This window comes from Drosophila tropicalis, unplaced genomic scaffold (genome assembly GCF_018151085.1).
Source record: "Drosophila tropicalis isolate 14030-0801.00 unplaced genomic scaffold, ASM1815108v1 contig_859, whole genome shotgun sequence".
Lineage (NCBI taxonomy): Eukaryota > Metazoa > Arthropoda > Insecta > Diptera > Drosophilidae > Drosophila > Drosophila tropicalis.
Window position 1 is genome coordinate 8,429,246 of NW_027173353.1, and position 26,324 is coordinate 8,455,569.

At 36.0% G+C, this 26,324-nt stretch overlaps 3 protein-coding genes across 3 annotated transcripts; all 3 read right to left on the reverse strand.

Annotated features, from left to right (window-relative positions):
• Positions 1-9,536: 9,536 nt before the first annotated feature.
• danr (distal antenna-related) lies at positions 9,537-11,396 on the reverse strand. The gene has a single exon (XM_068297477.1). The coding sequence runs from the start codon at positions 11,211-11,213 to the stop codon at positions 9,873-9,875; it is 1,341 nt and encodes a 446-aa protein (XP_068153578.1). The 5' UTR covers positions 11,214-11,396; the 3' UTR covers positions 9,537-9,872.
• A 4,038-nt stretch (positions 11,397-15,434) lies between these two features.
• Positions 15,435-22,174, reverse strand: Bili (FERM domain-containing protein 8 Bili). Its single transcript, XM_068296816.1, is given in 12 exon segments — positions 15,435-16,971; positions 17,905-18,055; positions 18,116-18,214; positions 18,288-18,417; positions 18,486-18,674; positions 18,736-18,897; positions 18,955-19,199; positions 19,201-19,302; positions 19,367-19,533; positions 19,600-20,405; positions 20,477-20,888; positions 22,029-22,174. Coding segments are annotated over 11 exon segments (2,532 nt in total). The 5' UTR covers positions 20,827-20,888; positions 22,029-22,174; the 3' UTR covers positions 15,435-16,840.
• Positions 22,175-22,358: 184 nt separating this feature from the next.
• Clbn (Nuclear export mediator factor NEMF homolog Clbn) lies at positions 22,359-25,913 on the reverse strand. The gene is made up of 6 exons (XM_068297424.1): positions 25,772-25,913; positions 24,945-25,695; positions 23,983-24,869; positions 23,879-23,922; positions 22,738-23,809; positions 22,359-22,677 (listed from the first exon to the last, which is right to left on the reverse strand). The coding sequence occupies exons 1-6, from the start codon at positions 25,825-25,827 to the stop codon at positions 22,473-22,475; spliced, it is 3,015 nt and encodes a 1,004-aa protein (XP_068153525.1). The 5' UTR covers positions 25,828-25,913; the 3' UTR covers positions 22,359-22,472.
• Between the last annotated feature and the right edge of the window lie 411 nt (positions 25,914-26,324).

Here is a 26,324-nt window from a genome sequence, read left to right on the forward strand (position 1 = left end):
ACTTAGACAGACCTTTAGATCAGATTTTATTTATATTTTTAAAAAAATTTCAAATTTGACCCCCTTTTAGCACTGAGGTCCCACTTTTCCTATCCTCTACTGAACTTAGGTTCAGGTTGATATCCCTAGATATAAGCCAATACAACCAACAGGAAGAAGATAATCATTCAGGACTTGTAAGTGTTGATTACTTATACATGATACGTTTCTGATTAAAATCGTTACCAAAATTCTATAAAAATATTTTCTCGATCAATAGAAAAGTTATTTAATAAACCATTTCCGACAATAACCAAACAAAAATCCTTAAACTATGCAAATTTAATTATTAGACAGGATAAAATAAAGAAACAAATCCTAATCATTTATAGATTTATTCAGATTGCGAAAGAGACTTCACGGTTAAAGTAGAAAAGACAACTGGACCATGTCCTTGCATCATTAGGAATGAAAATGACCGTTAAAAAATTTGACAACGGATTGGTAGTTATAAAGCATTTATATATTTACATATCCCGTCGATTTGACGTCGTCGACGACAACATCAAGTAATTTGTTTGGATTAGTTATCCGCTCACAGGGCTGTTTAATATTCATATCCAACTACTTTGGCAGGACCATCTTCCTGTGTGTGTGTGTGTGGGTAAGTGTAAGAAAAACAAAGCACAACCGGTATTTAGATTTAATATCTCATTCGTCATGTATTCGTCTGGCTGTAATCAAACCGGACAGAAATTACCACTAAAAACATCAACGGATTGGGATATAATAAGCAGTTTTCTCACGAAACTCCTTTCCACTGACATTTTTTTCCGTCCTGTCCTGTAACGGAATGGAACCGAATCGCCGTTTGGCCGGGTAATTTATTGGCGCCATGCCATCTCCAGCCGTTCGTAATATACATAGGGATGACCATGACCTCAAATCTTGTTTACCGTTTTAGAGCAGTGATAAGTTCGACTCCCGGCACCGAAAAGAATAAGGGTTACTTAACCACGACAACATTGCCCATTATCATGCCCAGCCGAAACTCATTCTAATGCAAATATCTATTTGAACTGAAGTTTTTTAATGTTAACGCAATGTTTTTGTATTGGTTTTACGGTTTGTTTTGCCATTGTATTCCGAATTAGGGTAACGATTTGTACATCTCTAGACTAGGTGTGTATCCAGATGTATATTCACACATACTCATTAAATTACAATATGATTCATAATTGGAGTTAAGAAGATTAGCTTAGATTACTACTTATTCTGTTCTTTCTATTGATATTATTTAAAGGCAAAATTGAATAAAAGATGGTAAAAATAGCTTTGGATCCACGAATCTTAACAGAGTGAAGCAACATAACACTCTAATATATAAAGACTCGTCACGAAGTCTAAAAGTTTCCATAATCAGTCCGAGTCTTGTGTTTATTAGAAGACACCTCTTGGTTTAGACCCAACTCTAAGTAATCATTATTGTTAATATCTTCCCAGTAATTAAAGAATAATCAGATTCAGTTGACAGTTGATAATAATTTGTAGATGTATTTTTATTTCAACACAAATGTAATGTGTCCAGCTTTCACAATATTTGAATTCTAATTTCAAGGATATATTTATGCGAAAAAGAAGCTCTGTATATATGAAGTCATCTTTGATGTTATCCTTGCATGTAAATACATAATTTGACATAGATTTTGATCATTATTAGCCCTTGTCAAGAGCACAAATCTTCTATTAAAAAGCAAAATTACCGAAAAATTTAAATAAGTGCGACCAAAAACAAACCAAATTCTAATATTATAATCACTCCATCGTACATAAGGTAATATCTGTGATGAAATCAGAGCTTGCACTAAATGAAGTTGAAAAATCCGAGTCTAATATTTGAAAATTATAGTTTAAGTCTTTTGTTCCTTGACTGATGGCCCTTTTCCCTCTTAGAAAGAGCAATTCTGAGAGGGCAGTTTCATTAGGGATATGGAATAGAGGATTTTGGATTGACAAAATAGTCTTTGGTTTCATACAATAGCCAAATTTATTAATATCAAAAGCAAGTCAAATGTTGCATTTGATTGATTGAAGGCTGAGTTTTGAGAAGCCAAAGAAAATGAATCCAACACTTGCGTAATCTTATTATAATTGGTGTTATTTCCTGATCAGCTGAAAACCAAAGGTTTAATTTGTAGATAAATACTGTGTGTCGCTTCTGGTCTTAGACAGAGAACGATCCCAGGAAAATTTATAGTCATTTATTAAAATATATTCATACATAAATACAAACATATATGGAGATGTATGTATGTATATAAGCAAAAGGATAAATTGTATTTCAGCGGAGCGAAGACATTTACATACAGAAAATGCGTATGTATAAAACAAGCTACATCTGTGCATTCATATGTATGTATATCCTTTCTCATAGATAGTTACATATTTATAGTGTTTTATACTGGCAGCAATTATAAAAGTACTGCACACGTTCAATGTCTTTAACAAGAATTCGGCATGTGCTTGTTTGTATAGATGAAACTTACCAGGAGTACCAGGAGTGGTACATAAAGGAGAAGAAATGCTACATCTTGGGTGTAGAAGCTCATGTGCAGTATATACATTTACAAATATATATGTGTGTGTGTGTATGCATGCAGAAACATCTACATACATATACATATGAACATATTCGGCTCAAGCAATACAAGATACTTTTTGTTTTTGCTTTCGCCTGCGGAGCACTTTTATCAACCATCCTGCACATGCACATATACATATGTACATACATATATGTATATTCTCATATATGTGGATATGTATGTATTTACATGCAACATCAAAGATGACTTCAAATATACATACATAGCTTCTTTTTCGCATTTTTGAATACCTTCCTTCACTATTATAACAAATATTGATGCATACATCCAAAAACTATCAGTTTCATAAATGACGGCATCTTGTATTCTATATTATTTAAATCCAGTGCTTTTAAATAAAATAAGATTAGTCTAAAGAACTGCAAATATGTATGTAAATATATATCCCATCTGTCTAAAAGACAAGTATTCCAAGGCCCTTTTGATTGATCTTTCGGTTTTGTGAAAGCTTCATCTGTTTCTTTGCTCCAATAACTTGGTCTACATATGTAGTTAGGCCCTTCGGTCCTACAAGCATCTTAAGTATATTCAAACAAAGGATAAGGTTGTGAACTACCATTTTTTTATCAGGACACTGGTCTTGTTTGCTAGAGCCTGCCCATTAAAAAGATTAAAAACTGTTTCTGGCTCACAACTGCATTAAAACCTTACATAGGTCACAATTTGTAGACTTATGGACTTGGAATTATTATTGGATAATACTTATTAGAATTAGAAATCGATTGACCAACTTTGATTTGACCCCAGCATTTAAGTAAGTTTAGACGTGCATTTACCTTTAAGAAGTATTCTGTTTGCCTCAGCTTTATTATGGCAAGTTTGTTGTCAATTGTCTGTATTTCAGTTAACACTCGAGATAATAACAAAACAGAGATTTAAGTAGCCCTTGTCAAGAGCACAAGTCGGCCTGTCAAACTTTTTGTACAACCGGTATCTGTATCAACATTTTACAATATAATGAAGAAAACAGTTCACTGTGAAAGGACATTCCCTTCCGTTGACTAAGCCCTTTGCCACAGCATATTCCACGTTTGGTCAACTAGGCTCGCGATGATAACGAGACACTTCTGACAATAAAATGAACATTTTATCTCGCACAATGACATATTCATTAGGATGTCCTTTGTCAGAATGACATCAGACCACAGGACTGGATCTTGATTTTCGCGCGCTAATCATAAGGGGATGAATGCCCTTCGGACAGAAAAAGTTTCTCTTGACGTTCTTGTCGGGATGAAAGTGACGCGAATTCTGATTATAGTTTTCCTTAGGTAAAAATCCTAATATTTTGATTAGCTTGTATAACTTCAACGGGACTCAATGCCATACAAATCGGTTCTCACCATAAAATGATGCATCGCATTCATTTCCATCTTATCTCAAATGTTTCACACTGCTGCAACTTGGACAAGATATTTTATATTTGATGCTGGGATATTTTAAAAATGTTTCTTAAACGCGAATTGGACTCACTAAAATAGAAGCACAAAAGAAAGGAGTGATAACAAAGGTCCTGGGCTTGCTTTGATGTTTGCAAGGACAAAAGAGAAACAATGCAAAGTAGAAAGAATACCAAAAAAAGATATATTAAAGCAAAAACACAATTTCACCAAGAGACAAACAAAAACAGAAAAATTGTTTTTGCAAAAGATGTTCTCTGTAGCAAATATAAATACATATGTATGTATATACAAGTTCATTTATGTTTTAGAGAATAGCATTTTGTATATATCAGTATTTGAACAAACGAATTGTAATGATAGCAGCATAGCCTAGTTTTAAACAAGACAATCTATTATCATCATGAAGTTGCTTACATACAAACATCGTTTGCCCAGAAGAAAGAGTTTACACAGACATATAGATTATGTACATTCCCAATCAGCATCAGGAACTCCTTCCAGAATCTTAACTTACCATTTAGCCATATTTTTTACTTACATACTTATTGAGTACCTTGAAACAAAGCGTGTACAGTGACTATATTAAGTTAGAGTTTTAAGTTCCTTACTTGACTGGAATTTTCAGTCTTCTGATCCTGTGGCAAAAAGGAAAAAAGTGCCAAGTCGAAGAAGATTTCGCTAGAGTCCTGCCAAGTTTGCTTAAGAGAATACCCAACCGCATTGGAAAAGTAATTATAAAATAAAGGTGGATACATTGCATATTAATCAAATAATGAAACAAAGATACATTTTCAGTGGTTTGAAAACCAAAAAATTAAAAATAATTTCGTCAGTTAAAGTTTACCTATTATTTTAAGCATTTCATTTTGTTGTAACTTTGTAACTTATGAATAAAATAAATTTTCTAAAAAGGTGCATTTAAATTGCGGTAATTAAGTTAATAAAAAGAAAGTTGTGCTTATCTAAAGTCAATAAAGTTAAATTTTAAGGGGTGTACTTATTGTTTGAATCATGATTGTGAAATTATCTGCAACAGCTTGAAATATTTCGCTTAGCTTTTCCATTTGCGAAAGTCTAAGATTATAACTATTAGCCAATTACCCTAACCAACAGCGTTGATTTAATCGACCAATTTGTTTGAGCCCAATGTTTTTGTAAGAAACATTAAAATATTTAAGACAATGAACTTTGATTAAATAAATTTACTTAGATTAAAAAATTGTTTATGTTTCTTAAAATAGAAAGTTGTGGAGCAACTTTAATTGATAAAATGTGGATTGTTTTAAGTCGAACGATTTAAATTATGCAATAATTTTAAAATATCATCAATGTATACAAATATATATATGTAAATGTTAGCAGGGTCTACTCTACCATTGTAGGAACTAAGCCTTGAAATTTAGTGATTAAGCTTCTTAATACAAACACCTTTGAATCACTTAACTAGCTAAATTTCGAAAAGTGCATCGTTTGCAGAAAACTGTTTCCATTTTTCAGCAGTTGATATATGAAAATCTATATCAAGTATAAAAAATTATACTTTGAGATATAAAAGTTTTAAAACATTGAAGCCAGTGAATTATTTTTAAGGTCATATCCAGCTCTACACAAATTTGAAATCTATTAATTCGAAATTTGATCTTATCTAACGTTTGTTTCTGTCAACATTTTTATACTCCAAATCGAATAAATCCATCGACGTCATCGTGTATAGTAGATTCTATTTGGGGAGTTTTCGAATACAATAATTGCTAAGCTTAAGGCCAGTTCAATGTCAAGATTGTAGCCACAAAGACTGTTGGTACTAGTGAAGCTGCTGGAGCTGCTGTTGGATGAGAAGCGAAGGCATTGCGTGAAAAGACAGGCGATGTGTGACGTGTGTTCCCGTCATTGTCTTGGGAGTATCACGCGACACAGAGATTTCTCTTTAATCCCTCGCACCCATCAGTGGCTTTCAGTGGCTGCAGGTTTTCTTCAGGTTCGCGGACGGTCGGATGAAACGAAGACGCGATATGTATATGTATGTAGCAACGAATCGCGCTGGAAATAATGGCGACTCTTATACGCAATCTTCGCGCGACTTTTCTGTGGTGCTCTACAGGATCCATGCAACTAATCTGATTGTAATTGATGCATGCTAGAGAATCGGAGGGAGAATGTGGAATCAAAAGAAGCAGCACTTAACACGCAAAATATGTAGGACTTTGGTTGGATCTGGTCAAGGTAACTTTTGCAGCCAATTATTCAAACGCGATGTGATTAGATCGCGAATAAATTGGTTTCAAACTACACAAAAAGTTTATGGCCACCACCACATGCAATCTATGGGCTGCCATTAAAACACCTAAATACTCCATATGAATGATAGTGAAAATGAACTTTTAAACCCAAGAAATCGTTCATCATCGTCATTGTCATCATACACTTTAACTATTACATCTTTCTTTAGATTATGCATTACCTTAAATTGCTTAGCTGGGTTCAATTTATTCATATGAATTTTATTTTTTGCACTTTTCAAAGCCATTTTCGTTTGCTCCTCGCGTTGCCTTGCGTTTCGATCTCCTCAACTTTATGTATCATGTATCACGCAAATTGATCGGCTTCCATGCACATAACGACAATAATTACTAAAGCCATCCACCAGCGGTGAGGATGTGGCAAGCAGCTACATACAGACATACATATACATATATATCTCCATGTCAATGTGATCGATCATGCTGCTGCTGCTGCTGCTGTTGTTTCATTGTCAATCAGATGTTTTGGAGGATGTCAGTCCATGGAAATTTCGCTTGCCCACTTTCATGTGATCTGTGTGCAGAAAATTTTAGGAGAAACCCTTTGTTTTTGTGGCCTTAACTATCTATCAACACCAACATCTATTCAAAATGGAGCATGTTTTATATACAGTTCTTATTTGTAAGTAAGCAAGTTTCGAATCCTCTTCTGCACTTTGTATTCCTCTAACTGTTGGAATGTGTGGCTGTTCGGCTCAGCTTTGAGATCACTTTCGGTCATGCGGGCTACGAGGCGTCACAATATTGACAGCGGTTGGTTGCCGTCGATATGCCCAGAGGTTTCGGTTTATAAGTAATTTAATCCTCGCCCAGAACCAGAATGCCACGGATATGTCCACAAACATACAAAAACACGTAGAACGCATGCAATGTGAATGCAATGTATACAGATGCAGCGGCTTGGCTGGTTGGCAGGCAGGCAGGCCGGCAGGCCGGCATTTAGGCCGGATGGTCGACATGGATGCACTGTCTGGAAGCACTGTCAGCCGCGTAATCATCGTAATAATTCGAATCAACTTCAACCCGTTGGCAGCGGCAACGACGAGAAGCCAAGCGGAAATTACCTACACGCGATATTTAATTTTAGTAAAAAAGCAAACCAATAATTCGTCTTTATATTCTGCTGATGGTGCCATTTTTTTTTTCTCCTACTCTTTTCTTTTAGCATTTTATTTTCGCTCTTGTTTCTCTTTTTCTGTTCACTTTTTGCCTCAAACAATGCTTCTGTGGCCTCCTTGAATTCCATCTGGCAGCAGATTGCCTCAGATGAACTCATCCTCCAGGAACTGAAGCGGTCATCCTATAAATATTTTCTAAAAAAAAAACTGCATTTTCATTACGTAGATCGATTCCTTTTCTAAAGTTGCTCATCAGTGTCTTTTAAATGGTGGGATAACAACCGCCAAGGGAGGATTACAGACTACAAGTTGAGAGTTGCGGGTTTTAAATTACATTGGCTTAGTATTTTGTGGTTAGAAAACAAGTGAACCGCTTCTTGACGCTCTTTCTGAAGATCAAAAAGTGTAATGATATCCGTTTTTTTAGTATCTATACTAACTTCTTCAAGCAGCAAGCTTAACTCCAACTTAGCCCCAACTTGGCATAAAAATAATGAAGTTTATGTTTTCAAAATCTTCTCTGGGTATTTTTAAAGCAATAGCTTAAAATAACGAACTTGTTGAGAAAAGCTATCATATAGTGGCCCGATCCGATATATACATGCCTACGTGCTCAAGAGGTCGTGCATATATAGAATATATATATACTTTATATGGTCGGAGATGCTTCCTTCTATGCGTTGCACACTTCTGACCAAAATTAAAATACCTTTTTTTTTGGCGGACACAAATTTAAGTCTATTTTTTTGACTTTAGTTTTGATTTTCTCGGCTCCTAAATAACTTAAAGGAATAAATTTTTCTGTAATTTATTGGTTATTGTATTCAGATGATGGACCGTAAAAATGGTCTTCATAGCTTAATCCGTTTTTCACATTTGAATTTGTACAAAGAAAAGTCCGTTTTTTTGATCAAAATCTTAAATATTACAGATAGAAGTTTGATATCCATCAAAACTAAGATAAACTGCATACCACAAATTCTTAATTTATTTCCAACTTTCGATTTATAGCCGATCGAAAATCTAAATTTTGTATGGACATTTTTGGTCCTTTGGGCGAGGCTATTTTACAATACAAGTTTGTACTAAACTACTTTTTTCCTTGAACTACGAAAGAAAGTGAATTGAATATCCCGTCGAATGACATATTTTTCATTAAAATCAGATAAAAATTAGATAGTTTTCATCGCCTATCAATATGGCCAATCTAAGCAGGGACCTTCGGAAGGAACATACGCATGGAAAGAAAGAGATGGAAGGGCAAAAAATGTCCTTTATTGATAGGCAAATTAAACTATGTAATTTATATTCGATTGGCTCCAAATCCTTGGATCCTGGGGCCACATTGTTAATCTGTGCTATACAGTCAACCTTATTTTTAGTAGATAAAAAACCTTTCTTAGGGTCCGAAGAAAATTTAAAAATGTGTCGTTTTATTTTGCCAAATTTTGAAGCTTTTTATCAAAATTCATTAAAAAAAACGCTTTGGAGATGCCCCCACAAAATTTCAGGTACATCATCTTAACAGAATGATCAACTCAACGCTATAAATTAACACATCAAAACCTTTCACTAACATTATTTTAAAATGGCCCGAAATTAGAATTTAAGTCTCGTATTTTTTGCCGACACTGTATGTATAAGGACCCATCTTTTCTTAGTCGTAAATTGGCTTACTTTCTGATTATAAATTAGCCTTTTGTTGTAAGGAAATGGTTTCCTATGATCTCCTCTTTTAATCAGTTTCGACTCTTTTTATACTCATCATCATACAATCTCCACCCCTTTTTCCCCCTTTTCCCTTTCAGAGTAATTGGTATAGTTTAAATTAAAAAACACATTTGAAAAATTCATATTTTGAGAACATTTTATTTAATTAATTATTATTCGTATTAATAAATATTGATATTTATCAAAGTCACGGTGATTACAACAGGAAAAACAAATTGAAATGTTTTACACGATATGTTTAATAAATTAAGCTACCATCATACATACTTAACTTAACACAACTATTAAATCTAAACATTACATTGATGAATTCAATTTGGCATTTGAAATAAGTTTCTCCTGGTCGATGATACTAGTTGATTGCTATTAATACTAGCTAGTTAGTATTTAGTTATTCGAACACCTATTGCTTTTAATTGTTATTGTTTGAATTAGCAAAAAATCTTGGAAAATAAATGTGCTAATGAAAATGCACACATGTACTCTGTACATTTGATTTTATATTGGTATATTGAGAGTATGGGGATGTTACATATTGTATGTATGTATTTGTGAGTGCAAGGGTGTCTGTGTGTGTGTGTGTGTGTGTGTGTAAATCAAGAAAACCATCCACTAATATGTAAACTAATTTGGTTTATTTACAATGTTAAGTTAATTGAGTTTAAGCACTGGAATTGACTATTGTTCGCCATCACTGTGTAGGACACTCGATGCGCTGCTCTTGTCAGGACTCTGCGATCTGCTATTGGCCGGACTAGGACTAGAGGCTTTGGATGCACACGATCGAACAGATAGATCCTCCGGCTCACTGTCGCAATAGCTCTCATTGGAGGCATCACTATGGGCCAACGGGCTGAGCCGTTTCAGTAGGGCATCGTTCAGACTGAACGACTCATCTCCAAGCGTTGGTGGGGCAGCAAAGTTGGTCCCAGAGCCACCACCTCCGGGTTGCATTGAGGCGGCCGCTGCAGCAAACGCCAAGAAATTTAGACTAGCATTAAATATTTTGCACCAATCCAACAAGGCGGCTGGTCCTTGTCCTTGTCCTTGCCCATTGACGGCTTCGGTGGCATTTGCGGACACCAATGGAGCTTGATCCGGAAATGTGTGATTAGGAAACGTGGTCGAAATAATGTGTTCATCGTTAAATGCTTTTGGCTTGCCACTTTCCATTAGTAAATTCGGTGATGAAGTCGTCGTTATGGCTATATCAGCTGATTCCATATCATTGTTATTCTTGTCGTTGATTTGTGGTGGCGTCTCATGTGAAGATGGCACTTGTTTGGCTGGATCTTTCGCCCAATTTTTAACACTAAGTAAGGGACTGTTGTACTTCTTTGACTCATCCAGCTGCTGCATAGATGTGGTACTCTCCGACTTTGGCATGACAGTGTTAGTGGTGGTGGTGGTGGTGGTGGTATTACCGCTGGCGTTGCTGGTGTTAGAGGCACCACCCAACTCCGGAGATAATTTCGAATTGAGCAGTGTCAAAAGATTGAGCTGATTGAGCATACCATTACCGGAGTAATCCACAACATCCGATGCTCCGCCTGCTGGGGTTGCATCTCCCAATTGTTGCATGGCTTCAGGATGCAATCCATTCTTTTTCATAAACTCAAGCAATGCCAATTTTTCCAGCAAACTGTCATTATGGGCTGAGTAATCAATGGCGGGAAATGGCAGACTACCGAAACCGATTTCACTGTAATTGGGGAGTGGAGGAAACTTGGGCGGCAATAGTTGCAACTCGAATTTGGCTCGTTTCTCTGGCGGTGTATCGAGACCCATATGATCTGGACCCAATTGTCGGCACATAAATCTTAGTTTCTGCTCATTCTTGCACCAACCACGCAATGTGGACTCTGGAACACCAATATCCCTGGAGACACTTGCTTTAGTTTCGCCATTGTGAATCCGTTGAATGGCCCGAACCTTGTCGTTGGGTGTCAGGTTCCTTAGTGGCCTCTTGCCACGGGTGCTCATGCGAATATTCATATGCTGGTAGGCGGAAATGTCCATCTTTCGCAACGAAAAAAAACACCGAAACTGCAAACGGCCAACGACAATCAAGAACCGGCGATAACTATTTCTTAATAACTTGTCACGCGGGCAAGCCCTCTGATACGATTCGATTCGATTGACTCGATTCACAAAACTGGTTAGAGAATCTGTTTTTGGTTAATGCGAGCGCTGCGTCTGCAGTAGTTGTTCACTCCTCGGATTAACAGAAGGATGTGATTTCAATTTCGCGAGCCTTGCCGCTTCGTAGCGGTTCGTGGCTCTGTGTGTCCGATGCCAACTGCGGCGAAGAGAACGATAAACATAAGAACACACACGCACACACACACTCCTTGGCCAGGAATCTCGCTCACACACACTTACACAGCCCACAGAGAACTTCGTGCACCCTCTCTATCTCTCGCTCGCTCTTACTCTCTCTCTGGCAGAGACAAACTGAGAGACACAATGCTCCACCACCATCATCATCATCAACAACTTGTTACTCTTGTCCTGCCATAGAACCCGCTGCGCTTAGCGCAAACTCTTTGGCAAGACGGCGAGGGTAAATAAGAAAGAAGCCAAGCTCTCTGCCAAGACACACACGCACACAACTGGCCCCTTCTCAGCAGCATCTCGTCGTCCCAGCCTCTCTCTTAAAAGAAGACGAATACGAATTAAGGTTGAGGTGCTTGCTTTGCCTTTCTTTTGTTTTTGCCTGCCATCTCGTCTAAAATTTTGGGAGCCTAAGTGCACTTTTTGCATTCGCCCAGAGGTGGTGCATGGCCAGGCGTATATACGTATGTATGTATGTATGTATGTTCAGTTGTATGTATGTACATATATTTATGTACATTCTTCTATACACACACACACATAAGATTAGGTATATTCGTGCTTCGCCTATGCGTGAGCGAATCTGATACGCCTAAGATCCTTGGTAAGGTTAGGCCGCGAGTCTTTTCCCATGCATACCTATGTAAAATTATCCGTGTGTCCACATAAACACACACATCTACATATGAATGTGTGAATGTATATGTCTATGTATGCATGTATGCAATTGCCTATGCTGTGCATATAACACAATTCACAGAATATTTCATTTTGGGCAAAATACAATTTGAAAGTTTATTAGTGAACAAATTGCTGATAACGCCGCAAATAATAACCAAGCAAGGCCCCAAGTATTCATTTTCAATAAATTTTCTCAAGATAATGTTTCTATTTCATTCCCCTTTATATGTGCATACATATATGTATGTACATACCTTTCTTGCTTTCGTATTTTCAAATTTCTGTCGCATTTTCCCACCACATATGAGGAGAATGCAGTTCTGCCTGTTAGAGTGTTAATAGGTTTCTTAGTTTTCCAAATTAGACGGCAGATGAACATACATATATCATTTATAGAATTTGAAGCTAGAAAGAGACACTTTGTTTTCACTGTACATTTATATACCCTTTCAAAAAACAGTTTTATTCATTTTTGTCAGAGGAATGCACTATTGAAGTTTTGCATAAAATATTCTCATGAACGGAACTAAAAAGTATTTTCGGGTGATAAGAATTAATGCAAATTCAGAAGAAGATGAAAATTCTTGGGCTGCCTGTACCCCTTAGACTTCTTCTTTTGAATCCGACCATTAAGTTTATATTTACTGCAGACATTTTATAACTCGGACTAGAAACAATCCAAATATGGAGCTCAGTAAGCTTGGAAAGTACGAAGCTTAGGGAATTGACAATTATCCTGTTAAATTTACTAAAAAACGGTTAAGTAGATCTTATACTTATCAAAAAGGTGGGAAATATGAATCAAGAAATGGAGAATTTACCCACTGATTCGAAAAATTAACTTAGGTTTCTTTGGTCAGGCTCTTTAGATATGTAACAAAACCTAATTTTTGAGGTACCTCACTTCACATCTAAATATCTTTTTTTCCAGAATCAGATTATCTCAAAAATGTTCTTATTAAACTCTACAGATACCAGATTACCATTTAAAAACCATTTATATAAGTTTTCGGATGCTAAATGACCCAAAAAATCACAACCGAATCTAAAGAACATTTATTTTATCAACATTTTGGTAACTCAAAACGGTTTTATCCGGAAACTGATGAACTATTTATATTCTCTTTGTTTTACTTGTAGTCCTTATTCCTAATTGCCCTAGCTAGAATTACACTAAAGTGGCTAGACCCTAAGTATATTAATTAATGATCGACTTGTCGTCTCTCGGAATTCGCTATAAGTTTTTGACTAAAATTTGAATTATTAATATCAGATTTGATATTTGTTATACTTTATACCAACTGTTCTATCTTGTTTAAATAACTCCTTTTAATTTTTTGAGCATCTATCCAGCTAATTCGTAGATTAATATTTAGTCAATTTAAAATTTCTCATTACAAGTTGTAATATAATTTGCAAGGAATCAAATTAATATGCAATAATTAATGGATCTTTAACTGACTTACTTATCTGATATATTTAATGGTCGTTATCTGGAATAAAAATTATCTTTAGTATAAAAGTTATAAATGAACGCCAATTAAGTTTGCCTTAACAAATAACAGACAAAAAAAACACTACTGACTTTAAAAAATAATAAAATAATACAAAATACAGAATACAAAACACAAATAATACAAAATTTTACTTACAATGATGTAAAGTAGATGCAGGACTGGGTACCTCTTATCGTATGTGTATTGATTGGGCCTTAGATAAGATAGATAAGAAGATCGATATAAAGCTAACACTTCATTTTCATAAATGTGGATTCAAGATTGTTTATTTTAGAAGCTGTCCTGACATTACAGCGGTCTAAAGAAAATATTGTGAAAGAGACCGTTTTGTGTTTATTCAATTTTATTTTCAAAACCAATCTCGCATAAAAAAAAAGTAGCCCACAATCGGACCCTTATTTTAGCAGGTTTGTATCCTTTTGCAACCTAAATCGGGAACAAATTGCTCCGATTTTGAACACGATGACTGATCTTTATTCATTGAGACCAAAATACACCAAAGGCTCAGTTGGCGTCTTTTCGATTTTCGATTTATACGGCCAGAATGTGTTGAATGAAAAAATATCTAGTGCAATGCAATCGATTGCCCAAGCCATGCAACTGTTGCTGGCGATTTTAGTATTAAAGTATTAAATTAAAGCAGGATTCGGGTTTAACGACTCCGCTTATAACGTCTGTCCGGTTATAGCGACTAAAGTTCGACGAGTAATTGGTTGGTCCCAATGCAAAATTTATATGAAAGGGCCTCCGATTAGTACGTCTTCCGGATATAACGGCGAATCATCGTTCCCTTGAGCGTCGTTATAACCGGATTCTACTGTACAGTGAAACCTCGATATAACGAACTTCGTTATAACGAAAAACCCAATATAACGAATTTTTTGTTAAGTCCCTTGAAAGGACTAAGGTTTTACATTTCAGTACCTATAGCGAATCAATAGATATAACGAATAATTTTGCGATCCCCCCTCAGATTCGTTATATCGAGGTTTCACTGTATATGCAAAAGAAACGGATAAAATTCAAAAAACTTAAGACCAATATTTAGATAACAGAAAAAAGGGATAATAAAGGGATACTACATGACCTATATTATGTTTTTTAATATTTTTATAAATGACTTTTATGAAATAAATCTAATTTTGAATTGATTATTTATGAGATTATGAGATAATTATCGTTTTTTGCGTCGTTTCGTATTGCGTCCCATTTCTCCAGTCCCTATTAACGACGCAAACCGAGGATCTGGTGTAATAGAACCCCCAGTTAGCCGCATCTCAAAGAATAAAGCCTGTCTCATAAGAGGGCAGTTTCCCCCAGCATTTATTTCGTTATAACAATTGTAAATTTATCATAAATAGTTAAAAGACTTTTTCTTTAATCTCGCATATTATGTATATATTTTCCCCTTTTTTATCTGAATAACTAAAATACTTACTGTTACTTACTTGTTTCCCAGTCCTGTTCATCTTAAATTCCACATAATTAAAAAGATTAATACTTTTTTGGTTTATTTTTGGATTTATGTATGTATTTTTTTTAAAATTACTGACGTGGATCACTTAAATAATAATTAGCTTCAGCTTGGAGGACTTAAAATTACATATTCATTATATCAGTTTTACACATTCTTATAACTATATAATATTATAAATATGTGTGAGTTTTATTTTCGTTTTTGTTTTTTTTTTTTTTTAATTTATTAGATTATACCTACATGTAGATGGGTGTTAAATATTTAATTATTGTATTGTATAAGTAATTTTCAAGTGTCGTTTACTTTTAAATCAAAAGTGTGCATAATGCATTCTGTAATAAAAAATAATAATTTTTATATATTTGTTTAATGGGAAAAACATTTGAATTAATATGTATGGTATGTATGTAACTATGTTCATGCAGTTGAATGAAATGTCTTGTGATTTATTTTTTAACGTGCACTTTTCTAATCCTACATTTTTAATTGTAAGATTTCAACACGAATAAGCTAGAGTATAGTACATATGAATTTTTTTTGCAATATATATCATGTAATTTTTGCGCAATTTATAGAATTTGTTAACCCATCAAAGAACACTTTAAACTGAATCAGACAGACGGATATGGCTGAGATCTAACCCTTCTGGCCAAAGAAACATATGAAATGGATAACCCGATCATTGAGTTTATAGTGTCAAACATCATAAGATGGATTGGGATTATTTCGGAAATCCTTTGTGATATCGCGAAAGAACAAAGTGTCCTTATTTTTACATATACAAAATTGAAACTTAAAAATTGTTGTTGAACTTATTTACATTAAATGCGAGTAATATTAAATCTATTTAAACAAACGATACGATTTCCTATTGTAGATAAGAATGTCAAATCTTTCCACTCAGTGCTTCTTTTGGATGATGTTAGAAAACAAACAAATGTAATAACTTTAAACTTTGTTACTTTTCGAATATTTATATACAATTATGCCAGCCATGGCAGAGAGTTGCAATCCAGGCAGATAAGGATGACATCCTAAAACAAATATAACTTAAGATAGGGTCCTTAAGTAATTAAGGTGCATGAACACTGAACATTGATGTTTTAGAGATTCTTAATGAAAAAAAAAGAATTTTAAAAGGTAAAATAATTAATTTTGGCCAGGTATACAATTTTGAAGGAATTTAGCCTATTGAACATTAATTTTGGAAAACGTCGCATCGAAAATCATTTATCATTGCTTGAATGAAACCCTCTTTGTTAATTAATTCCTTTTTTTTTAATTTTTGGGGAGAAAAATGTGTCTACAACTTAAATAAAAAGTATTGAAATTTGTTATAGTATACATAAGTTGGTTGGTATCATTGGTATCATAAACAAAACAATATTATGTGTACATGCGGCTTATTGCAGTTTTCTTTTCTTTAGTATTATACACTTCATTAAATGATAGTGAACCGATGATGACCTGAACTTCATACATCGATGTATGTACATACAGAATTGTATATATGTAAATATGCATGAACATATATATGTATATATATATATATATAATATTAACAGTCATCCTACTACCTCCTACATTTTATGGACTCCTTAAATAAACAAATTCATTTACAAGTTTAGCAACAAATGTTAATAGCTTATAGATAGTGATCCCATTTGCCCTATGCACCGGCCGCCCTCCTCATCGAAGGTTGCCAAAGTCAATCTTGAGAGCTTATTGCATAGTACTCCGTTCCCATTATTTTGTATTAGATTTGGTTCTGTAAATATACATAAATCATATTAATGACATTGCGATTTAGATTTTTAATTTGATGTTTAATTGATCTAAAAAATATTAAGTTAATATATATTAGAATAGAATACTAGAATAGAATTAATACAATATTAATATCTGAAGAAATGTACAATCTAAAAAAGTTGAAATAGATAAACTATATCTCATTGGAAAATTTAAACTGTAACGACATTTAATTTTGATAACTCAACCATTTTCTCTTTTCCCTCTGATTTTTTTCCGCGCCTTTTTCGAACACTCCATCTCATTGTTTTCCTCTATAATTTGCCGCTCCATTTTTCGCCCACTCTCATTTTACCACGCTCCCATGCTTCTTCTCTCTGTCCAACGCTCACGCTCACCAACTCTTCTTCTTTCCATCGCAAACGCTCACCAACTCTTCTTCTTTCAATCGTAAACGCTTACCAATTCTTCTTCTTTCAATCGTTCACGCTCCCCCACTCTTCTTCTTTCAATCGTTCACGGTCACCCACTCACACTCTCAAGCTGCCACTCCATTTTGCTGAGTCACAAGAGCATATATAAGAGCTTGCAGTGGCTGAGCAAAGCAAGAGTCGGCGCTTGGACTTTGCTGCGATCGGTCGAACGGATTCAACCTGCTGAATGACCTTGGCATCAAACAGGTAAGCTTAAACTATTCTTTACTCTACAAATTATTTTCCCTTTAAGTAATACAGTCTTATTTTAATATTACAGATATTGTTACATGGAATCATTACTCAAAAATAGTGGAAAATGATCGCGATCAATAACAAAAGATAAGTACTATAAATAAATATTTTTACTCTCAGATATTTCATTTAGGGTCATTTGTCTATTCAAAATATGGATGAATAGAAGGAGGATCGGACTTCTTGGACTAACTAAAGTGCTTAATAAAAATTTGAATATTTACCATCATGAAATGTTTCTGTTGTATTTCCCTCTTGCTTCCGATTCTTCATTTGATCCGTGAAGTGTGATATAAGTGCGTCAATCATAGCGGCTTGCTTTGAAAATACCTGAACAAGTTTTGATACTTGAATCCCATTCTCAACAGCATCAAACTAGAAAAGTGTTTCCAATATTGATAAAAGTTCACAAATATTTCTTTTTCTTTTGCATACCTGCAAGAAAATGCATGTGAGACATTCCGGATCGTCAGTGGCACTTGGTTTTGCATAGTCCCACGACAAATCCTCGTACCGTAGTCCCAAGAGCAACGTCTATCGAATTGAATCAAAAGAAAATTAGTGAATATTAGTAAACAAGTGTAAGCTATTGGACCAAAATACTTACGCTTTCTAATGTATCTATTATATATACACCGCGCTCATTAACAGCAACCAAAACCTCCATATCTCTATGATTCATCAAGGACATGATTCCTCTAACAGGTTGCTCCATTTGTCCATGGAAAAATGCAGCCCTAAGATGAAGAAATGTTAGATCTTTCTCTCTCACTTTCTCTTTCAATTAAATATATTGTGAAAATACCCATAAAATGGCAGTGCCCAGCAAAACTCCAAGTATTTGCGCATTAGTTTGCGAGTTGTAGCTGTCTGGGGGACTCGCTTGAACTGCTCTAAGAGCTTAACTTCTGCAGAGTTCTTTTGACTTATTGGCAGCCACAACCAACTCGAACTCTTGGCAACATGTGATGGTAAGAACCTCGACTGGTTTTCACTGTAACAAAACGTTGTAGGTTTAATTTAGCAATTCAACCAATCATTATTGCACAACTTACCGAAAGAATCCTATTGTGTGTGTGTGGGAATTATATGGGCCAAGCTCGATTCGAGCTTGAATTCCACCCAACATAAGAGAATGCACGGGCTCCATTATGTATCTACCTATTAACACGTTGTGCTTCGCCTCCTCGTACAGAAGCTCCAAAATTCGATGATCTCTGCAAGAAAAGGCGGATTTAATGGACATTGTCTCAAAAGATAATCCGAATATTTACTTTATCTTCTCTTCGTCACGCTTGGAAAAAAATACATTTCGTTTCAGCATTATCATGGGTTCATCGTATTTTCGATCGATTGGGGTGCTATTGCTGAACTTTTCCAATAGATTTGGCCACGCCACGCGTACAATATAAGGGCAGTGATGAGCTTTCAGCTGCATTTCCAATAGGGCACTTGTCATCCATAATCCGAATATGCTTTGCGCCAGCAATTTGTTAGAAATCCCTAGCTCTTCACATCCCTAATGCAGCTGCCAGCATGACTTGAGAGGGACACTGCGCTGTGCCCTCGATCTCCATGTGAACGGCAACTCGCGACATAAGATATACACATGTTGGAATCACCTAAAACACATAGCAATTAGACAGGGAATATGACAGGATTTCCAGAATTTTTGAAGCAACTTACATTTTGTAGAGCACGAGCTACTACTGAGGGGGATTTTCCGGCACTTGTGAAATTGGAAGTGGCGCTTGTATTAGGCATACGTTTTGAGTTTGCGGGAACATGTTGAGCGTCATTGGGATTGTTGCTTTTTTGTTGAACTGGCATGTATTGAGTATTGGTAACAACACCTGAAAATCGAATTAATGTTTGATTCCACGACTGATTTCATCATATGGACTAGATAGTTTACTTACCGGAAGGGCTTCGCAGGTTTGGCAGCTGGCCAATTGCATTCGCATTGTTAATTATATTGCCGCTCATATCTGATAGATTGATTCCAGTGTGGCAAGGACCATTCGATGTCACAGCCATTCCTGACGGTACTTGAGCGGACGCCAAGCCGCATTCGTTCTCATTTCGACCAGTACTGACAACACTCGACACACTTGCCGACGATGCAAATGTACTACCCGCTGCAGTCTGAATTTGGGCCGTGGTCACTACACGATGCACCGTATACATCATAGGTGGAACAGGCACACCGACAGGACCCATGGATACTGGCGTTTGCGTCATCGCCGGCTCACAGGCTACGACATTGGCGTTATTCTGATGCGTTTGCGTGGCCACCACGCGTCCGCTTCCATTGGAATTTGAATAAATTGAGCAGCTGGGACCATCGTTAACTGGATCTAGTGCCGAACTGGAGCAGCACATGTTCTGTTGTTGTTGCTGCTGTTGGTGTTGGTGTTGCTGATGCTGATTATGTTGCAATTGATGACTATGCTGGATATGATTTAAATGAGGGTTGTGCGTTAGAGGCTGCTGTTGTAGGTGGTGAGCGTTCGTTTGTTGTTGCTGTAGTTGTAGTTGTTGCTGTTGTAGCTGTTGTTGTTGCTGCTGTTGTTGTTGTTGGTGTTGTTGGTGTTGATGTTGCTGCTGTGATTGTAATTGTTGTTGAGATGATAATGTCGCCTCCGGATTGAAGCGAGCATTACTGTTGCCGGCATAATAGTCATCGCGACATTTAACATCCGTGGTATTGTAATATAAATGTGATCTGTTCAAAAAATATGAAAATTTTTAGATTTAAATAATTTAAAATGAATCTATGAACCAATTAAAACTTACTGATAATCCTGAGATGAAAGCTTTTTCCGATTATATTGCAACGTGCTCACGGGCACTGTCATTATATTAATATAATTGGCAGGATTGCCGGCACTGCTTGCATTGCTGGCATTACTGCTGCATTGCCCACTGCTATGACATCCTGCTCCCCCATATGGTGTGCCCATGTTTTGCCCATGTTTGCCATGTTGCAATTTCGGGTTTCCATTTCGCATCGAGTGCGTTTGGGGTGATGCATATTCCTGACCAGCAATAACTGCATAATTGGGTTTACTTGTTGATGGTTGACCATTTGATGTTGACGATGACTGCTGCATAACATTCCGGCAGTAATAGTGATTTGACTCCATATTTCTAACCAACAATACGAACAATGTGGCTCGAAAATGAAATCAGTGTTTCATTGCAGTTTCTGTAACAAAATAACAACGAGGCTTGTTGATTTAATCATGAAGGGGAATGTTCTTTAGAATGTTGAAAATATAAAGAATGGGTTTCAATATTTACTGTTGAATTTAAATGAAAATCTTAAATGTCGATATGGAGCATTCAACATATTCCTTCTATTATTATTCAGTTGATAAAATATTAAAATAATTATCTTTTTGCAATCATCACAATGTTGATTAACCTTTTGTTGCAAATTTGTCATCAAATTAGTCCTTATCATATTAAAGCAGATTTGTTAAAACCATCGTTCATCAATTTGCATAAAAAAAAACTTTGCCTGGCAACAAGAACGAGTCATCCAAATATTGTTTGATTGTGTTAGACCAGCAACATTTGTCGACTTAACACATAATTTCACTTTAATTCTGACTTTTCTTAAAGTTTTCTGAACTTTATTTATAAACATAACAATTGTGTACAAAAAAAGTATGTACGAATAAGTACGTACATACATATGTACATATGCTATTTACATCAAAGTGAAAGTGGGGTTTCCACACAGGACTGCACCCCATACACACAAACACACACACACCATGCATATACGCGGAAATAAAGGCATTTGTATCTAGAATGTACAATTTGCGCAAATAAGTATGCTACTAAAAACGAATTTCTATGCTGTCCTTTGCTTTAAGCAAAATATTATTCACTCATTAAGCATACACTAAGATATGGTGCACGGACATCAATCAATATATAGGTATGTACGCTTGTGTCTACATTGTTCATTGCTGTATGTGTGTATGTAGTTATGTATACACATGAAGAGAACTTCAACACTTACATGCATCATGCATACATACAAATCCTGGGTGGGACATTGAAGGCCATCGTTTTTTTTCTTTTTTATTCCTCTTATAGAAAAAGGGAGCCGTTCTACTTTTTCTTTTTGTTTATTTAACAATTTTGAACACTTTATTTGTTAAATCTGCACATGTGCATACATACATATATGTATGTATGTGTATATATCAAGAAATGTGTAACACAACTTCCACAACGGGAAGAAATGACTTTAGAGTCATGTCTTGGGTTAACAAGGCTTTTTGACGACCAATTTTTAACGACCCGATTTGAGTTTTCTGAGTTTCCTTAGTACCTTCATTGTTTTCACTTAGCCGTAACGGAAATCCATTTTAATTAAGATTTTTACACGACAAATTGACTAGGACCTATTCAACGTTTCAGTATATATATGTCAAAACAGGCTAGTTAACACCAAAATATCTACTTATACAACATCATACACGACCAAACGAAGTAAACAAACACATACAAACACGCGTTCCACATACATCGCATGCGCAGACAAAGAATCGATGCTTCTTCGTTAAATGTAACTACATATATCGATAACTGTATTTGGGAACTAAAAATCACTCACTTTAAAAATTTAGCACACATTCGTTGCAATAATTAAAAACTTAAATTGCAGTGCCGCATATAATTTTTATTCTTTAAGAATTCTTTATGAAACACAAAACAGAGTAATATTTAAAGAAAGTATTAAACATATTTATCAATAGGCATTTTTGTTGCATCTTTAACTTCGGTTTTTAATTTTTTGGAGCTGAGGTGCTGATATCTTTACTTTTCCTGGTATATTCCTGGCCAAAATCTCATCCTTTATGCTTTTAAGCAAGTCCCGTTCACGATTGGTACAAGTTCTATCCTTTGAGAACATATTAAGTGCCAGTTTAGCGGCCTTTCCGCGTTTTCCAGTTCCTGGTGTTAGCTTGGCTTTGAATCTGAAATATTAATGAACATAGTATTAAAAAATAGAAAGCATTAAAATATCTACAACATACTTATATTGCTGCAAAGCTTGGTATGGAGCCACCACAGGTATGGCAAATAGTAGCTCATCATCTTCAAGCGGTTGACCTGTGAGGGTATTAAGCATCTCAACATCAGCTCCAGTTGGCATATCTTCGTTGTCATCTATCTCAACTTGGGGTTTCGGCATGGGATTCCTATCTCGTTTGACTTCTGCTGCCTTGGTTACTTCCGGCTCTTTATCAACAGTACTGTTGGCAGCTTTGGCCGTCTCCTTGCCAGACGAATTAAGTATCATCATTCTTAATTTCCTTTCTTCCTCATCTTGATCTTTGTATTTTAGTTTCATCTTTTTCAATTTGGACTTTTGTCCTCGCTTTAGCACGCCTGTATTTGGTTTTGGCTCCACTTCGACTTCAGCTACTTGATTTTGTGGTTTATTTTTACGCCCCTTATCGTCTTTGCGTTTATTATTGCTCTTTTGTTGCTTTTGCCGTGCAGGGGCGGCAGCTATAATCGTCGTTTCTTCGTCTTCTGTCGCATTTTTAGTTTTGTCCTCTTCAGGTTCACTAGCAGGTTCACTGCCTTGAGGATATGAATCGGATCTTATTGTGACACGACCTGTATCGTGTTCAATTTTTACTTCAATATCAGGGAACTCGTTGTCAGCGTCTTCAATATTATTTATATTTTGGGACTGCAATGATTCACCGTCTTCACTTATTTCTGGAGGGTCATGGTTAGCAATGTCACACTGTTTCAAGTTAATGTCATTGGGATCTTCATCTGTACTGCGAATTTTTCGTTCCCCGGCGTGACGCTGAACGAAGCTGTCTTCCAATTTAAATAGAAAACTTAAGCCCATGATGAGATGGCAAGATGGTAGGAAATTCTTCTTTCCACGGATCATGAAACTACCAGTTCCCAAATATTCTCCAGTCGGTGCTGTTTTACTAACTTGATCACTTGTAACCCAATAGGCATTCGTTATAACTTTTGCATCCCATGCAACACTGTAAGATATTGCCATGGTTCCAGCTTCCAACAGGGTCTTCGGGGGGATTTCATCCGCGTTTGGATTACGAATTATAACACTTGAAGCACCTTAAACAAATAAAGTTATAAGTCTTCATTTAAAATCCTTTCTATCTGTATTTCTTATCAATATTTTACCTTGAATCTCAGCATGCACATATATATCCTTGGGGCGCATATATCTGGGCAAATAGAAAATGGAATTAATTGATCAATAATTTAGTTAAAGGGGTTTTAATTACCTTTTAACAATAAGTTCATTTTGTTGAGCATCTCTTCCACCAATCACCAGATAGTTCTCGGAACTTATAAACCAATAAAACTTCTCAAACCAAAAAACTTTGCGTGCTTTGGCTATATTTGATATAGTTCGTACTTCCTTAAGAGTTTGCTGAGTTTTACGTTCTGCAGACTTAAGAGCTTTCTCCGAAGCATCAACGGTCTTTTGTTCCTTTTTAGCAGCTGAGCGTTTCAAGTCATAATAACGACGTGCATTAGCCCATGCTGATAGAGCTAAGTCCACATCCACAATCATAGGTTCTTCGGCTTCCTCTTCGCCATCGTCATCGCTGTCATTTGACCTATATGGATCGGAAAGTATTAACGATATATGGTTGGTTTCCAGCTTCAACTGTTTAATGGAGTTAGCGACAATATCGCCATTGGCTTGCGCCTCTTTCACAAGCTGACGTATGTCGGGCCAAGGAAGCTGACTAGCGATTGCAGATTGTATGGCAAGAATTGCCTTATCCACCAAACTTTGATTGCATGTTATTAACTCGGCTTTCTTTTTGTCAACACTTTGAACCTTATTAAGATCTTCCAATCGCTGAGCATGATCATTTTTAATATTGGAAAGTTTTTTCAGAGCATCACGTTCCTGACTAAGCGTTTTCATATCAATCCTTTGCGACTCCTGCTTTGAGAAGAACTCATCCACAGCAGTCATGAATGTTTCGTGTTCTTCAACTTCTAGATGTTTAAGCTGAGAAAACTGCAAGGGATGGAATTCCACATTTCTTAAGAAATAATCCACTTCCCCACCATCTGTGGGTTTTTCTTCCTTCACTTGCATTATGTAGCCTTTGGATGGACCTTTACGACCATCAGATATAATTTCATTGGCGTTCTGCAACGAAAAGATGAATTTTGAAATCATATAATTATATCAATTCTGTGTTCTTTTGAAACAAAATAAACTCACCTTAATAGCTTGCATCAAAATTGGAAGATCCTTGTCGAAATCAAAAGGAACAGCGTCAGACTTTGATGCATGCTTATTCTTCTGTTTCCGCTTGTTTTTCAAGTTCTTAGGATTCTGCGACTTATCGTCTTCAGCTGTAGTCTCTTCCAAAGGAACCTCGCACATGGGAGTAGCACGATTTTCTAAACCATGCAGGTGGAGAACATGTTCAATAACTGCTGGACCACAATCTAAAATTGCCATTAATGAACGCCTTATATATTCGCCGGGCGGTGCTTTCTCTATAAGCTCGCGTAATTTCTCTTCCGATATTTCTTCATTGGCCTGTTTGGGCCTATCAATGGGATACTTCTCGCGGACTGCGAAGCGAAGGGCTTCACCCTCGGTATGTGGACGCAGAATATAGAGTATGGTCTGCTCATAATCAGTTAGAATCACATTGCCCCTATCGTAGAGCTCAAGGATGACGTGGTAAGCAGCATCACCGGTTCCGAATTGAAAATCGACAATTCGATCAGCTCCCAATTGATGGATGTGCTCCAGGCGCTTGTTCTTCAAATGTTTCCTCAGCTTCATGCTAAACCCCGATGGAGCTACATTTTTGGGCCACTCAAATGCTGTTGTATGGAATCGAGTGCCCGACTCGATAAGCAACGTAACCTTTTCCGATTCCCCACCGGTTCCTTGAAGGCGAATCAAATACGTTTTGTTGTCAATATCATAAATCTGATTCACACGCAAGCCGACCAACCTAGAAATGGATTACAAAATTGGTTGAAATAATCTTTCACTTAATGGCTGCATGTAAATTGAAAATCTAGATTTACCTTTGTAGTTCGGCGACTCCGCAAATGATATCATAAGTACTGAAACGTGTTTTCATTTTGTCTGACTTCGTGAAAAGTGTGCGCTACTAAAGTAATAAAGTTATTAATTGTAATATGTCATAGATAACAATTACAGGCACAGAGCCAATATGGACTGAGAATTTACCTGACAAATAACAAAAACAAAACAATATGTCAAGAAACTCGGCACACTGGATCAGTGCTGTCAGATTTTTAGAGTCACTGAAAGCTAGAAAAAATAAGCTAGAGTAAGCTAAAAATGTAAAAAGTTAAAAAAAAATAAGCTAACTATAAAAACAATTGGTCCACCGGTGCAATGGCTCGGCAATATATAAAGACAACGCCGTCTCCTGTCCCTCCATTTTAAACGCCTTTGGAAAAAAATTATTACGTTAGATTTCAACGCTTTGAAATAAAAGTGATTAAGCCTAAAATAAGCTTAAATGGCAACACTGAAGAGCCAATCACACAAATTCAACTATCGACTGTTTCGATTGGACGAAAATTATCGATTGTTATTCGACAGTGTAAC